Source organism: Macaca thibetana, chromosome 5 (genome assembly GCF_024542745.1).
Source record: "Macaca thibetana thibetana isolate TM-01 chromosome 5, ASM2454274v1, whole genome shotgun sequence".
Lineage (NCBI taxonomy): Eukaryota > Metazoa > Chordata > Mammalia > Primates > Cercopithecidae > Macaca > Macaca thibetana.
The window spans coordinates 99,219,608-99,237,174 of record NC_065582.1 but is presented as its reverse complement, the minus strand read 5'-3'; the positions used below and the strand labels follow the sequence as shown (position 1 = coordinate 99,237,174).

At 35.4% G+C, this 17,567-nt stretch overlaps 1 protein-coding gene and 1 long non-coding RNA gene across 12 annotated transcripts in view; one reads left to right on the top strand and one right to left on the bottom strand.

Annotated features, from left to right (window-relative positions):
• The window catches only part of LOC126954732 (uncharacterized), a 38,806-nt gene extending 30,456 nt beyond the window's left edge, over positions 1 to 8,350 (top strand). The window contains exon 3 of the long non-coding RNA XR_007725709.1: positions 8,005 to 8,350. This is a non-coding gene — a long non-coding RNA (uncharacterized LOC126954732). The remainder of the gene's footprint in view (positions 1 to 8,004) is intronic.
• A 5,105-nt stretch (positions 8,351 to 13,455) lies between these two features.
• The window catches only part of SNCA (synuclein alpha), a 111,436-nt gene continuing 107,324 nt past the window's right edge, over positions 13,456 to 17,567 (bottom strand). For all 11 annotated transcript variants that reach the window (XM_050790506.1, XM_050790501.1, XM_050790505.1 and 8 more), the window contains 2 exons: positions 16,618 to 16,701; positions 13,456 to 14,059 (listed from right to left, as the gene is read on the bottom strand). In XM_050790506.1, coding sequence (XP_050646463.1) covers positions 14,027 to 14,059; positions 16,618 to 16,701 — 117 coding nt within the window. In that variant the 3' untranslated portion in view covers positions 13,456 to 14,026. The remainder of the gene's footprint in view (positions 14,060 to 16,617; positions 16,702 to 17,567) is intronic.

Here is a 17,567-nt window from a genome sequence, read left to right as displayed (position 1 = left end):
AAAGATAGTTGCTAAAGAACAAAATATTGTAAATATCAGCTCAGCATTTTAAATATTGTTACACGTCTAAAACAGAGCTTTTTAACAATATAGTTTCTCCAAAATGTTCATAATTTTTTCTTAAATGTACAATCTCTTGCCCTTTTACAACTGAGGAGTAATATCAGCTTCCATAGCGACACTTAGGCCATGTCAAAATAGCATTTTACAAGTGAAGAATTAAGTTAGTGGTACCATATCTCATTTACTGTAACGAAAGCCATATATTGAAAAATTTGTCTTATTCTAGGATAAAGTAGCAGGTGTTTTTGTCCTTTGCTCCCTTGCAAGATTGTCAGTTTCCTTGGATCTTGGAACAAGAAACACATAATATTCAGTCTCAGGCTTATCATGGATACTCCATAAAGTTGAATGAAAACCTACCTCTCTGGGAGGCTAATGAAGAACAGATGTAGGCAAAAACAAGATGGTGATGTTAGGAGAGAACTCAAAAGCTAAAATAATATTAGTGGGAGTAGAGAGAATGAAAGAAAAATACCAGTTGTCAGCTTAAATGGAGTCGGTGGATATAACTGAACAGCTGATAAAGTAGAGAGGAAGGAAAAGGACGACTTGCAATCTCATTTTCTCTCTTTAGGTTACAGCTGTGATTTTAGTTGAAATAAAATGTGTTTCCCATTTTATAAAGAACGTCAGACCTACAGGTTTTTAAAATCACACTGGAAGCAGTTACAAAGAGTATTTAAGTCTTAGGCAATATGACAATGAAAATTCACTATTACTCAAGTTTAACTAACAGCAGCATGTTTGATTCTCTGCTAATCATTTCTTTCTTTTTGGTTTTGGTTGTTTTAATATAGGTTAACACTGCATTAAACTTCAAATTCTGGTAATCCTGAAGCTAAAATACAGCTCTTGGCTATACTTGTCCCATTTTACACAATTTTATCAATGACTGCAATTCCTGGAATTTGCAGTTGAAACGTTATCTTTTATCCTTTCCACCCCATTTTTGCTGTTCTTAGTTTTATTTTTTATGTGTACTAGCTAACTAGCTAGGGATGAAATAATAAGGATCTTTGGCACAACAAAGCTAGACAAAGTATTCTTTAAAGGTAATTTGCCCAAGCGATTAAGAATATGTGGAGAAGTATTTATCCATTTGGTACCTGCTGGTCAATTTACTTAGTGGTGCGATTATGGTTATTGCTTAATGGAGAACAGCATGGTTCCAAAGGCACAGTTGCTATTTTACTCATTAAAAATTGGTTAGTTTGAATTTAATTATAAAATCTTTACTCGATTATCTATCACTCAATGTTTGGTCATAAAGTGCAGTCTTAAATCACCGTTTCTCCAAGCGGTTTCCTTGGACTCTCACAGCCAGGCAACACTGTGAGCTAAGAAAGATTCCTTGGGTAGGCGAGTTGGTGAAACTGCTTATTGTATCACACTCTTGGAGACAAACAATGCTCATTAAAATGTTAATAGCTCTGAAAAATCCTGCAGTATAGAAGTTTCATTTATTCATCAAATTTTTTATGTATCTGTTTAACTCCCCAGGAACTGGTATTTTATGTAATATATTTTGTGAAAATAAGGTTTCAGTCAGTTATTCTGAGATGATTCTAGTAATTATACAATATTATTCTTCTTTATATAGCTTCTTAACCTATTCTGGGTTACATCCACTTTAGAAGTGGATGAAGAATATAAATGTTTTTAGTTAGAAAAAGCTATATAGACATATGGACATTAAATTTTATATAAAATGCAAGAAGTTACATCTTATTTAAGGATACTTAAAATCCACCATTGGCTCTATTTTGAGAAAACTTGAACCTTTTGGTTCGCTTACAAATTTAGCTTCCTTTTAGGGACTGTTATCATAAGGTATATTTAGCTGTTGACAACTTAAATTTTGCAAAGTTTTGCAACTGCCCATTATTTAATGTGAATGTGCCTCTCACGTTTGTCATGGTCCTTTTGAATCACACTGTAAGTGAAAAGTTACAGATATTATCAAATAACCAAGAACGAGGAAGCCAAGGTTGCTTTACCCTGCTTGTTTGTATTCTAAAATAGAGTATTTAGAACACAAAATCTTAAATGCATTTCTTTAGTGGATGAAGTTCCAAGATATATTAGAATGTCCTTATTCTGTTTATATCACTGATATTTAAAAGTATAATATTGAGTCAGTTTAACAGTCTGTAAAACATTTCTTAGTGCTCTGTTGTAGCCAAAAGAAATGCAGATTATATTTAGTTTGTGTACAGTCTATTTCAAACATATGTATAGGAATGTAGTACTTTTAGCTTTTCTATTACTTTCCTTTTTCTTCCATGTAAGTTAGGATGGTGTAAATATATAAATAGATGTTGCTTTGCAATTTGATTTAAATCTCTGTGTCTATGTCCTAACTGAATCAAAAGCCTTTTTGGAAATTACCAAATTCTCTCCAAGATAATGTACAGAAAGATATTTCTGCATTGGTAATAAAAATTGAAACTTTATTTCAAACGTTTTTCATTTGATTTCTTTTGCATTAAGATCTTACTGCTCAAAGTGTTTTTGAAAATTTTTTCTTCTTTATTTTTTGAGACAGAGTCTCACTCTGTTGCCCAGGCTGGAATACCGTGGCATGATCTCAGCTCACTGCAACCCCCGCCTCTGGGGTTCAAGTGATTCTCCTGCCTCAGCCTCCTGAGTAGCTGGGATTACAGGCATGCACCACCACGCCCAGCTAATTTTTGTACTTTTAGCAGAGACGGGGTTTCACCATGTTGGTCAGGCTGGTCTCGAATTCCTGAGCTAATGGTCCACCCCCCTTGGCCTCCCAAAGTGCTGGAATTACAGGAGTGAGCCACTGTGCCTGGCCTCCTCTTTTTTATAATAGTCACCATAGTAATATAAGGAATTATTACATTAAAAACCCAAACAGATATACTTATTTGACCCGAATATTTTTAAAAAAATATTAATATCATTTTAATTCTATTACATCTTGCTGTTAAGATTTTGACTTTTCTTACATCAGTGAAGATGAGAAAATGGAAACAAAGAATATTAGGTATTATTAAGAGTTAATATACTCATAGTAGATCTCGTTTAATTTTTAAAACAAAGCAGAGTGAATGTTTTAATTTCCAATTTATATCTAATTTTCAGAGGCTAATATATTTCCTAGGGTCACGTAGCTAGAATATTGTAGAGCTAAAACTTGAACCCAGAGATTCTGATTGAGAAAATAGCTATGTTTTTATTTTTTAATAATTTTGAAATAACTGGCAGAGCAAGTATCTGAGGAGAGGTTGTTAAAATAAGTAAGAATTTGCCTTTAGAGAAGCATATTCCTGAGGTTAAAAGCACAGTAAACTTTATAGGTGGGAACTAAACAATGAGAACACTTGGACACAGGGCATGGAATATCACACACCGGGGCCTGTCGTGGAGTGGGGGTATGGGGGAGGGATAGCATTAGGAGATATACCTAATGTAAATGACGAGTTAACGGGTGCAGCACACCAACATGGCACAGGTATACATATGTAACAAACCTGCACGTTGTGCACATGTACCCTAGAACTTAAAGTATAATTAAAAAAAAATAAAAATGAAAATAAATTTTAAAAACAGCACAGCAACTTGAATTAGTTTGGACAGTAAACAGAATTAGGTTTCTTCTTTTAACTTTGGTGTAGAACTCTTTCCTCTGTTTTATTTTGCTATCATCCATCTCCTAGGCTCTAGATCCATGGCATGTCTTATAGAAATATATTAACATAGCTTTTAATGCATTTTATACACACACACACACACACACACACACACACACACACACACACACATTTATATCTTTTCTAAAGTGAATCCATTCCCTCACCTCAAATGTGAAAGACCTTAAGTGGTTGGCCTAGTTTGGAATCTTGTCTCTTGTATAGTTGCTGAGTTCACACCTGCTGCTTCTCCATCTGCTACAATTTTAGATCAGTAAGACCTTCTTGAAATATGTGGAAAATGTCAAACATACTCCCAAAAAAGTGCTGTCTTCTTTTAAGCTGATGGTGTCCTGAGATGACTGAGGTTTTTTTTTTTTTTTTTCTAACGATTAGCACTCACCTCTTTTTTCTTTTTCTCTAGTGACCTACAGTCTCTTTATTTAAGGGATCAAGACAACTTGGCCATGGTTTAAAGAATAGAGAAATAACATTTCGAAAGTAAATGTCATGGTACTTGATAGTAGTCACTTGAAAGGTCATCTATTCTATACTTGTAAGAAATTAATTGTATACCTGAATGATATAATAATTTTTAGCCATTAAAAAAATTTAGTGAATGTACAAATGGGTTTCTTTTCATCTCAATCTTAATATATCTAGTATAACAAATTTTGTGTTTAAGAATAACATCTAATAATGATGTTTGCACATTCATGCAGATATTTACTCTGACCAAGATTCTACTAGCCATTGTACTGTAAGGGCTCAAAAATGTAATCAGAAAAGAACTTGATGAAGTTACATTTGTATAGGTGTACTGGTGGTTCTTAACTTAAATATTAAGTTCTTATTTTTTGTGCTAAATATTTAGATACGGAATTTTGTGTTTGTTTTCTTAGACATTTATATATATATTTTTTATTGTACTTTTCTTAGATTACTTAAAAAGTACCTTGTTTCCCACAGCAATAAGGAAGGTGCAGGGGTAATATAGTGGCTCAAAGCAGCAGGAATTAGTGAATCCTAAATTTGTTATATAAGAAAACTGCCCACATTTAAATGAGAGCATTATTATGCTTCCAGTGTATGCTGGGGTTTAGTGTTAATATTTTGTGTTCCTTTTATAGATATATTCTGGAATGTATCTATAGGTTTAGGATGGAATTCACCAGTAATAGTTTTCGTAGCAGTAAAGAATTATTGGTCAAAGGTTTGTTTTGATTCTATCCAAAATGGCAAGGCGCCATGTAATTTTGGGTGTTCGCTTATTTATAAAATAAAGACATTGGACAGCTATAAAGTTACATGACTCTTTGATCATCAGACAACCTGCAGCTTCGGGGTTCCACTGGGGCAGGGCTTCTGTATCACTGGAAAGGGCTGATGGGGACAAAAGGAGGAGATGTGTCTTCTGGGAGAGCTGTCAGCACTAATGGTTTGCTAGACCCTGATAAATAGAACTGCTCAGACTGATTTTTCTTCCTACATCTCTGTTAGATCCTAAATCCTGATTTGGTCTCACTCTAATTTTTTTTTGTACCTTTTAACAGTCCAGGCTGTTTTGAACTGTACTCTCTTTGCTGTCACTTGGGGAATCTCCCTATGGCAATCTCACTCACAACTCCTGTCTAAACTGAACAGTATGAACACATCCACCAAGAAGAAAATTAATTAGGTAGCCACAGGCAACAGAAATACGGTCACGATTCCACCTAGAAACCTAAACTTTTTCAAATGTATGCTTTGAGGATTTTCAGAATGCACAGTGCCAATCAATTTACTTCCTGGAATTTGTATGTTTGAGTGCTTTGATTTTTCCCTGAAAGAAAACAAAACAGAGAGTGAACTGAAATGTGCGAAGTAGTTTAGAGAATGCAAGGCCCAAGTATCTGGCAAAATAGCATTTTTCATATTTCTGCTTCACCTTGGCCTCAGATATGTATGGAAACATTTGGTTCTAAACAGAATTCTCAACAGCAACACCAACCTTTCCTAAAAATGTAAAATTTCTCAAAGTCTCAAAGCATGGTAAGAGTGTTGCTTATTCTTTTGCCAAATGCCTGTGAGTCAAGGCTGAAATTTTGGGCTAGTTGATATGGTGATAAGGTATTTTAAGTAGAGCTTATTGTTAATCTCTTTAGGATGCTAGTCTTTTGGCCTATAATCTAATTTTAGTCTTGCCAATTCACAGAAGATTCCAGAATCTCGCTACTAAACCCCTGACTTGGGTAGGGGTGGTGCTGTTTGCTGTCAGACTTCCCTAACCCTGCCTGGGTGAATAGCACTTGTTTCCCTATTCTCAGTGCTGCTTCTCCTGCATGCTTCTAGCTCCTTCTTGCTAGACCTTTAGCATACTGTCATTTGTTGCATGGTCTCCCTGTTGTTGTCTATACCTGGACTTCTTCCCAGCATTTCCTTCTTCCCATAGATGAGTAAATTTCTAAAGGTCTTTTCTCCTAACATGTCTTGTACTACAAGCACCTGAGTCTTCTATACGTGAATATTGTGGGATGCCTTCACCGTTTGTACAGATTATTCCACTGGGCCTTTCTCCTAAAGAAAAGAAATGATTTTAATTCTGTCACTGGGTAGGCAGAGCTTGGAACTTTGGTTAGATGCTTCTAGAAACACAGAAGAACTGACAAACTGTACCTGTCTATTCTGCCCATCCTGTGCAGGGCCTGCACTAAAAGGGAAAACACCGTAGTTTATTCAGTACTCCATCACGAGGATGTCATGGGACTGCCACTATTTCTTCCTCGGAAAAGATACCAGTTGTGAATACGTCTTTGACTACAGGGAATTACGATTTGGAAGGCTGCCATTTGACTGTCATGTTTTTAAAAGAGCTGGTCGGTAGTAAGCTGCTATTTAATATTAAAATAGGAAAAAATAAATGCATAATAATAATAATGATCACAAACAATAACAGTAACAAAATGGGTTCTTTCTACAGACATTGAAAACTATGTGATCTTTGTGTTGCTCTTATAGATTTGGCTACTAAGAAACTTAGATCTAAGAGTAGGATATAACTACATTATTCTGTACCGTATTCTCAGTAGTCTCATTTCCCCATTATACATGTAAATGATTTCTCACTTACAAAAAATTTAGCTTTATTTCATAGTACAGTGCAATTTTTTGTTTGTTTGTTTTGTGGTTTGCATGTTTATTTTAAGCCAGATCTGAGTTTTTTGTGGGTAAGTGGAATACAAATAAAAAATGCATTCAGAAGTCAGAAAGATACAGATATCAAGTGTTTAAGATTAGCTATCAGCATTTTCATATTGAACACATTCCATAATTACACATGATGACTACAGATCAGTCTTTCCTGAACTGCTGCTGGGTGTATGTGGCAGCTGGATGGAATGGTTTGTCAGAAAAGATACTGCTCAAAAAAAAGAAATTCAAGTCAATTACAGACTGTCAATATGAGTTCTCATCTATAAAAGGGGACTATAATTTGGAAATCATTGTTATTCCAGAAAGAATTACTTCAAATGAACTGTTTCTAGCATGTTCAGAAATAATTGGCAAGAAAATCATGACTAAAACCTATACCTAACAGCCTGGAAGTAGGTCTGATCATCAAAAATCAACAGAGTGTAGCATTTGAATGTCTATTCTCACCATGGGCAGTGAAAACACAGTCACTGAAACTCCACAATATTGATTTACAGAGCTGTTCTTAAACATAACTTTGGATTGTGTTGGATTCCTTCTTAGAATGACACCAAGTATCCACCAGTGTTCACATTCCAAACATTGCTGTGATAATCAGAGCTCAGAATCAGTTATTGACAATACATAATTTACAGTTCCTTCAGAGATATGTCTTCTTTTGCTTTAGATGAGATCAAGAAAATTGTAGGAAAGGTCTTTTTCTCAGCTGTTACCCTTTTGCCCATTGATCTAAGACAAATGGCCTAACCTAGCTAAAGGATGGCACAAACAGCTAAGGATGCCCAAGATGGATTTCCAAGGAAGTTTGCCAAAAAGACTTGCCAGATTTCTCATCATTCAACGTGGACACTCCATCTTCAACAGCAGGAGTCAGTGCTGCCACATTACTAATGTTTGGCAGCCTCTCAAACTTGCTTTGACCATTTCCATAGAGATTTGGATGAGGCCTTACGCAACACATAGTATGTTCTAGTAGTACGTTATAGAGGCTCATCTGTCCATATTTAGTCTTTTTTTTTTTTTTTTTACAAGAGTTGATTTTGTTAGGAAACATAGTATTGAACAATAATTTTCTGCTACTCTCAATTCCTAGGTTGTCGCAGTGTCCAGAAGGCAAAAGGACAAGTATGCACTGTCCTACTGACCTACTTTCCATGCTGCTGCACAGGAAAATCTGACAGAGGACAATAGCAAACATCTCACCAGCTCATGCGCTCTTTTTTGATCCTAATTCCAAGGGACTCACCAAAGATATGAAGAGAAAACAAACAATACTTTTCTTGGAAATACTGTAATTGCTGGTATATTTGTTGTTTCTGGCATAAGGTAGAAATTGCGCAGTAAACATTGCTTCCTTTTGGATCAAAAAGAACTTTAACTAAATAAATGCAAGAGGTGTGAGGGAAGATAATGGGAAATAAATGAGATTTGAGAAATCAGTGGAGATTCAAGTGGTTATTTTTTTCTTTTGTAGTTGATAATACTCTGTTTTAGATCACTGAGTTTTACTTATATATGCTTGTCCTTTTTTTTTCTAGTTACCAGAACAATACTCAGTGAATTTATGAATATATGGTAAATATTAAACACATCCCACTTGGATGAGAAGATACATAAGTTGATGAGTATAACTAAGTCTAAAGTTAGATGTGTTCCATAAACATAGTGTTTATGGAGTTGGTGCATATTCACCTCTCAGTAAGTTACACTTTCTTAGTTTCTTTTTGGTGCTAGGTGATATTCTGCAAAGTACACATAAGTATAGTAACATTGGTCAGTAAACTAGTAAAATGCTCCCCTAGCTATTAGTAAATAGCCTCTGCCTTATGTCTCCAAAATATCTCTACCACTATCTTGATCTTGATTGCTATTTTATATTAAAAGAAGACATGTGAATGTATCTGAACATTTAAAAAATCTGTTATTTCTTTTTTACCTTTAAAAATACAGTGTGCTGTACTAGTACTACTACTAATAAATAGCATCATTGACTCATTGATCGCTTACTATCAGCCAGGCAGTCCTAAGTGTTCCACTTATATTAACTCACTTAATGCATGCAACAATGCCATGAGGCACTATTTTTATCATTTGCATATTTATGTATAAGGAAACAAAGACACTAATATTAAGTAGTAAGTGGCATAAATAGGAGTCGAAGTTCCATAGTCTATTAATAGTTTTAGAGTTCAGGATATTCTCTATTACTCTAACCTATCTCATTAAGCAGCATCCCTGACTATTCTAGGTAAAGAGTATTGTATTCTTTTCTAAGATAAAAGCATGACTTGCTACTATATTTGTTTAGATTCAACTTTATTGGAACACAGCTTAACTTTGACATTTACAGACATGCATTAGCTTTCATTTCATTGCAAGATAAAAGGCAACCTGGTATTTAGTTTACCTGCAAAAGGCAGTTAGGAAGCCCTAGAGGAACCTAATTAAAATGCAGCACATTTCCAAGGCACCATCTCTTGCTGTGTTGCCATAGAAACAATGAGGATTTCTGTCACTGACCTTTGAGGGAATCTGAGGATATATTTTCATAAAGTTCATAAGAGAAGCCATCCTAGTACATTAACCTATAGTTGCAGATCATCAATATGTTATGGAAATTCCCTATGCAATCCTGCTGATTTTAAAACCAAATTATACTAGCAAAACTTACTAAAGGCTCAAACTAAGGGCTCTTTGAAGGAATGTGGTTTAACTGCTTCCAATGTAAGATTTCAAATAATTAAGGATAATGTAGTAGCAGCAAAACATTAAAGAAAACTGTAGGTAATTACACAAAGAACATTGGAACTAAAATCATATTTAAGAATAGTTTTAGTGTTATATCTATTCTATTTTATTTTGGGTTCTTCAATTCTATGCTTATTCAAAGGATAAAATGAACATTACTGCATCAAAAAACTATACCTAGAAAATCGAAGTTTATTATACAATATTAAGTTGCTACTATTATTTATACATACAGATTATTAATTCCTGCCCTTTACTATTTATTTATAACTTCATTCATTCCATTACTAAATATGTGTAATTGACAATCTTAGTTATACTTTAATTTATATTTTTTGGCTATTTGACATAAGCCAAGTCACCATGCCATGATTCAACATAGAAATTTACAAAGCCCACCTTACTGTAGACTGCCGCTATTATTGTATCAACATCTGTATCTTCCACTGAAAATAAATAACTTAGTTATATAATCAGAATATGCCTGGTTTAGTTACAAGGAAATATCTATCAGGTGTTAATTTCTCTTAGAATTAGAAATCTTGGCCAGGCATGGTGGCTCACACCTGTAATCCCAGCACGTTGGGAGGCCGAGGTGGGTGGATCGCTTGAGGTCAGGAGTTCGAGACCAGCCTGGCCAACATGGTGAACCCCATCTCTACTAAAAATACAAAAATTAGCTGGGCTGAGATGGTGGGTGCCTGTAATCCCAGCCGCTCAGGAGGCTGAGGCAGGAGAATCATTTGAACCCTGGAGGCAGAGATTGCAATGAACTGAGATTGTGCCATTACACTCCAGCTTGGGTGACAAGAGCAAGACTCCGTCTCAAAAAAAAAAAAAAAGAAAAAATAAATAAAATCTCTCTCTATGTATCTATAGATATATGTTTATAGATATATAGAGAGACATATATATAGATAAGAGATATGTGTATATATGTGTGTACACACATATATAGATGCACATTGTGTGTGTGTGCGTGTGTGCGTTTGTGTGTGTGTATATATGTTTGTCTTCAGGCACCTGAAGAAAAACAAATACACTAGCAAAACTTGCTAAAGGCTCAAACTCTAGTAAGTTTTCTTTGGGTGCCTGAAGAAAAACAAATATCTAATAATTATACCTAGAAAAGTGGAGCTATCACCCCATTTCCTAGACTTCTGGAAGTTCTCTTAAATAGCTCTGTGTCCTCGCTCAGACACTATGTGGCCAAGGGGCTGAGAGCACAGACTGTGGTACTGTAACATTGGGCCTCTTGGCTCTGCCACTTACTAGCTGTGTGGCCATGGGAAAGTTATTTAGCCTGAGGGTGCCTCCGTTGGCTTATGTATAAAATTAGAATCATAATGGAACCTATTAAGGTTGTTTTGAGAATTAAGTGACTTAATATTGATAAATCACTTACATCTATATTTGACACATAATAATTTGTCTAAGTATAGCCAATAACAGGGACAGAGCTCATGTGAAAATGTCAGCCCTGTTGCACTCTTGCCCTGCCCAAGACAGAAAGAACTAAATGGGATGAACGCATTCCAGATAAAACGCAGAGTTCCATTAGTGTGTGGACGAGGCAGTCTGTCCGGTTTACAGACTGGAAAAGAAAATGTGTTTTCTTCCTCAGTATGGATTTAGACGGCACCATCTTTGAGAATTGATGGTTGTCTTTGAGATGTGTGAATGCGTAAGTGTGTTTGTGTTTAATCCAGTAGTGAAAAGGAAAAGCTGTTTCTCTTTCTATATACTCACTCACGACACTCATTATTTCCAGAACACTTCATTTCTACCACCACATGTGTGTGTGGGGTGTGTTTTCTACACCAAGCAATTCTCCCATTCTTTGTGGCTATCAACTGGGTGTCCCATAATTCAAATCGGACATTATCTACCTGGAGTTAGCATTGACCCACAGGTTAAGGGCTCAGTTTTACAAAATTTTCCCCCTCCCCACTGAAGATGACAATCACAAATGATGAGTCTTCATGTTACTCATAACTTCTGTTTGACTTGGCTACAAATCCAAGGTCTCCGTGGCCCTCTCCTCAGATTTGATAATTTGCTAGTGTGACTCACAGACTTCAGGAAAACAGTTTGCTTACTAGATTACCAGTTTGTTATAAAAGGATACAACTCAGGAACAGCCAGATGGAAGAGATGCACAGGGAAAGGTATGGGGGAGGCGTGGGGAGCTTCCATGCCTTCTCTGGACACACCACCCTTTCCAGCACCTCTGCATGTTCACTTACTTCAAATCACTCTGAATCCTGTCTTTCAGGGATTTTTACGGAGTTTTCATCATGGAAGCATGGTTGCTTATTAACTCAGCTCCTCTTCTCTCCTGTCCCCAGAAGATGGAAATGGGGCTAAAAGCTTCAAGCTTCTTATCATGGCGTGACTTTTCTGGTGACCAGCCCCAGCAGGTGAAAGTCTCAGGAATGAATGTGAGACAAGCTTCCTGAAAAGGCTTCTATGACTTATAGAACTTTTTGTTAAGTGCTTGGTCCCAAATAAACTATTAAGATATATAAACTACAAAATAATTCACTGCTCATAAATAACTACCAGATAAATATTAAGGGAAGAAACACTTTAAAGGAGAATTTGTATCCACATAAATCCCTAAATTCATGGTCACAACTTTACTAATCTCAAAATGTTCTGGGTCATTGCTGTCAGTCTAGTTTTGTCCTCTATTTCTTCATTTAATGCCAATACTTCTAATTTTTTAAAATATGCTGCTTTAGGTAGATTTAAAATATATCCTAACAGCTATTTTCTAACCTTCCTGAAATATACTGTTCAATAAAAAATCCTTTCCCTGCTTAAACATAACTTAAATAAAACAAGAAACTTACCATTTCTCTCCAGTGTAAGATGACACATGCAGCTTAGCACTCTGTAGTAGTCGCTTTTCAATTAGGTAAAAAAGGAAGTTTCTATGGTAACCATCCTTATAGTCACTCATTCCTCCTTCCTGCCTCACCAGTGCCCAATATATATCACATTACTCATGAATACATATAAACTGCTAGCATGTCTAGAATATTCTGTCTTGAAATTATACTTTCTACTAGTGACTTTTAAAAATGACTATGCCCCAGAATAATTAAAAAGAGAAACCAAAAAAATTTTAAATTAATTTATATAGAATTTTTCACCATCAAGTTTATTTTCAGCACCCATGGGGAGTTAATAGATCTTCCCTGAAAGAGAAAAACCTTTCCCAAGGAAAAATCCTAGAATTCATATATTTGGCAACATTTAAAAGAGATCATGAAATTTTTATCAGTCTGGAGAACTGATCTTCTTTAAGGAGATCCTGATAGTTCCCAAAGGTGTTTAAAGGCATTTCCTGGAAAAAAGGGGAGCGAGAGAAAAAGGAATAGAGAGAGAGAATTTTTGATGATTTTTTTTTTTAAGTGGGGACTGGTGAGTTAAACTAAGTTAACCACATTGTCTCAGAGCCTTGAATGTGCTAATATGTGCTAAAGTGTCTCATGGATCTCTAAGGAGGATGTAGTCAAAATCATCTTTTACACTGCTTCGTTCCCTGGAGCCCACTTTTTTTTTTTTAAATCACAGCCACTTAAGGCACCACAAAACACACTTCTGGCAGTGCTGCTTCAGGGAATTCCCAGTGTAGGGTTAATGTTCTATTTTCTCTACCTCTTCTAAAATTCCTTCTTCTTCAAATGCCTATTAATAACTTTATGTCCATTGTGTCAGTTCTCAATGCATGTTGCTTATAAGCAAGATTTTTATTATTAAAGTGAGATGGGATAAAAATAAAATTTTGTTTGCAATGAGACGACATTTTATTTTAATTCTCACCATTTATATACAAACACAAGTTAATAAAACACATCACAAAACGGTAAAATTTCATAGTTAGTATTTATAGGTGCATAGTTTCATGCTCACATATTTTTAAGTATTATATATATTAACAAATTTCACAATACATCATTATTCTTAGACAGTATCATTAAAAGACATCTAAAAATCTTATAATATACGATAGCAAATCACTAACAACTTCTGAACAACAGCAACAAAAAAATAGTGAGGATTTAGAAATAAGTGGTAGTCACTTAGGTGTTTTTAAATTGTTTTAACATCATAGATTGAAGCCACAAAATCCACAGCACACAAAGACCCTGCTACCATGTATTCACTTCAGTGAAAGGGAAGCACCGAAATGCTGAATGGGGGCAGGTACAGATACTTCAATCACTGCTGATGGAAGACTTCAAAATACACTGTAAAAACTTTGAGAAATGTCATGACTGGGCACATTGGAACTGAGCACTTGTACAAGATGGAACGTCTGTCAGCAGATCTCAAGAAACTGGGAGCAAAGATATTTCTTAGGCTTCAGGTTCGTAGTCTTGATACCCTTCCTAATATTAGAAAAATAAAAAAGACAGCACGCACTGTTAGTGTAAGTTTCAATCATGCATCAGCACTGACAGCCAATGAGATAGGAAATGGCTCATCACTTACATTAAAATTTACACTCAGTGTTTTTGCAAATATTCTGCAATATACATTATCTTATTTTTAATAGTTGTGTATTTCCTGTCCGATATAGACGTGAATTGTGGTAGTAATCAGTTAAAATATCTCGGTTCTAATCCAGATGTACCATTTAATGATCATATACCTAGTCAGGTAGGACAAATAAGTTGGACTGGCTGATTCTGTTTCTTCACCTGTAAAATGTGAGAATAAAATCAAGCGGTCTATAAAGCCTTTTCCAGGGCTAAGACGCTCTAATTCTCAGAAGGAAATTAAGACGTTTGAAGGCGAGGTACATTTTCCCTACTTTCGCTCTCCCACTTGAAAATTTCATCTTCATCTATGGCTTCAATTATTAGTTGTATTTCAGACCCCAAGCTCTCCATACAATATCTGGAAAGCATCCACAATACAAATATTAATGATGTAATTAAAGGGGTCAGATTATTCCTCCTAAAGAGCAACTTTAATAATATCAGGATTCTGCTTAAAAACAAACAAATAAGCATATCTTCAATAACTGAAGTTGTTTTCTGAATAGAACACAAACTTAAATGACAAGATTGTCCTAATACTCTATAATTTGTCTTTGACCCATAGCTGCAGGTTCAATCTATCACCATTTTCCTTGTTCCTAAGCTTGAGTCATAATTATTTACTGTTCTCAGACATATCCATTTGCATTCTCAGACACATATGCCTTTGCTTCTGATATTCCCTTGTGCCAGAACGTCCTCTGTTTGTTTTGCCCTATCATATCTCTTTCCTTTTCACACCCAGATCAACATTACCTCCTCAATAAAACTACTCCTGATTGATTGAAACAGATCCTTTAAAATGTTATACTTTTTAGTATATCTTGTATATCTTTGCTCCTGTGATGCCTGGTACATAGAAGGCAATCAATAATGTTTGTTAAAGGAAGGAATCATAATGAAGAAATGAATGAATGAATTTCTATTTTTTTCATCAAACCTACCAGACTGTAAACTCCTTATATCCTGGTAATGTCAATTACACTATAGTTTTCTATAGTGTTTAGTACTGTGTCTTGCATAAAAGACCCCAAAATATTGGAAATTCTTATTAGGCAAACAATTTAATCTCAATTTCTATAAATTGAATTATTATTAATATGCTGTGTGTGTGTGTGTGTGTGTGTGTGTGTGAGTGACAGTCTTGCCCTGTTGCCTAGATTGGAGTTCAGGGGTGCCATCTCAGCTCACTGCAACCTCTGCCTCCTGGGTTCAAGCAACTCTTGTGCCTCAGCCTCCCAAGTAGCTGGAACTATAAGCATGTTCCACCATGCCTGGCTAATTTTTGTATTTTTAGTAGAGATGGGGTTTCACCATGTTGGCCAGACTGGTCTTGAACTCCTGGCCTCAAGTAACCTGGCCACTTTGGCTCACAAAGTGCTGGGATTACAGGTGTGAGCCGCTGCACCCATCCTTGATATGCCTTTTAATAATGCCATGAGGAATAATACATAACCTAACCACAACATATTTGAACTCAATTTTTAATGGAACCATCATACAGTTTCTTTTCTTGTGATATCTTTGTTTGGTTTTGATTATCAGGGTAATATTGGTCTCACGGAATTAGTTGGGAAATGTCTAAATGACTCCTATGTTGTGTAAGAGATATTAATTGGTGTTAACTAATTAGTATTAATTCTTCCTTAAATGTTTGGTAGAATTTACCAGTGATGCTGTCTCGGCCTGGGATTTTCTTTGCATGCAGGTGTTGTTTTTTTTTTTTTGTTTGTTTTGTTTTGTTTTGTTTTACTAATTTAATCATTTAATCACTTCACTGTGTTACAAATCTATACAAATCTATTCAGATTTACTATTTCTTCTTGGGTCAGTTTTTTTCATCTAACAGTATTTTCTAATTTCCCTTTTGATACATTTTCTATTAAAATACTTTTGTTTTCAATAAAAATAAAATTAACAATCATACGTTGTTTAAAATGTTATACTGGAATATATCAATTGTTGCAAATCATACATTTATCTTTTCATTCTATAACTTGTGTGGGTAACTTTTATTTTACTATGCAATCATCCCACTGGAAATGTATGGCAAAAAATAATTACCTTCCTTTGGCATTCCGTTGATTTCCCTAACTTTCCATTTAGAAACTTATTTTAGAATGTATAGTTTCTAAAAATATATTCTCTAATGCAGGAGTTAGTAAACTTTTCCTGTAAAGGGTCAAGTGGTATTTTAAGCTATGTGGACTTAGAATTTGTGTTACATCCTCTCTTCCTCCTCCTCCTCTTTTTTTTTGGACCCTTTAAAAATGTAAAAACCATTCCTAGCTTGAAAGTTGTCCACGTAATGAGCATGTAGAGAGCAAATGATTCTCACTAAGCAAGAGAAATATGACAATGACAGGTTTTTGGTACTGTTAGAAAGATTCAGCTTGGACTCCTACCTCAGAAGGCATTTCATAAGCCTCATTGTCAGGATCCACAGGCATATCTTGTAGAATTCCTTCCTGTGGGGCTCCTTCTTCATTCTAATATTTAAAGTGAGAAGCACAAAAAGAACATGATGAAGTAGCATTTTTCACTTTTAAAAATCAGAACCATGTTTTGGAAAAATCTTACATATAGGGATGTTGGCCAGGGATGTTGAAAATGGCACACTTTAATATAAGTACTGGCATTCTAAACTCTGCAATGCCTTTGGGGAAACATTGCGGCAACATGGGTTACCAACCCTCAAAGTATGTAAAGTTTTTGCTCAAGTAATTCACTATTTAGGAAATAATCCACAGCTATAGTCCAAAAATATTCTTCACAAGATCAATGACAGCAGGAAACAACATTTTTACAATTGTTAACTAAATGTTCAATGAATAATGAAGAGTTAAAAAATTATTGCTGGGTGCTATGGTTCACTCCTGTGATTTCAGCACTTTGGGAGGCTGAGGCAGGTGGATCATTTGAGTCCAGGAGTTCAAGGCCAGCCTGGACCACACAATGAAACCCCAAGTCTACTAAAAATACAAATAAATAGCTAGGCATGGTGGCACATGCCTATGTCCCAGACACTTGGGAGGCTGAGGCAGGAGGATCACTGGAGCCTGGGAGGTAGAGGCTACAGTGAGCTATGTTCATGCCACTGCATTCCAGCCTGGGTGACAGAGCAAGACCTTGTCTTAAAAAGAAATTATCATTCAGCTACTCGGTAGATTATGATAAAGACATGTATTACTATTACCTGAGAATTATGTAACAACAACCTATTTATGGTATAATATTTAGCAGACTATAAAGTGTTATTTGTATTATAGATACAACCTACACACATTTCAGATGCAAAGGTAAAAAGTTTGGAAGAAAACACAATAAAATATGAAAGTTATTTTGCTGGATAGTT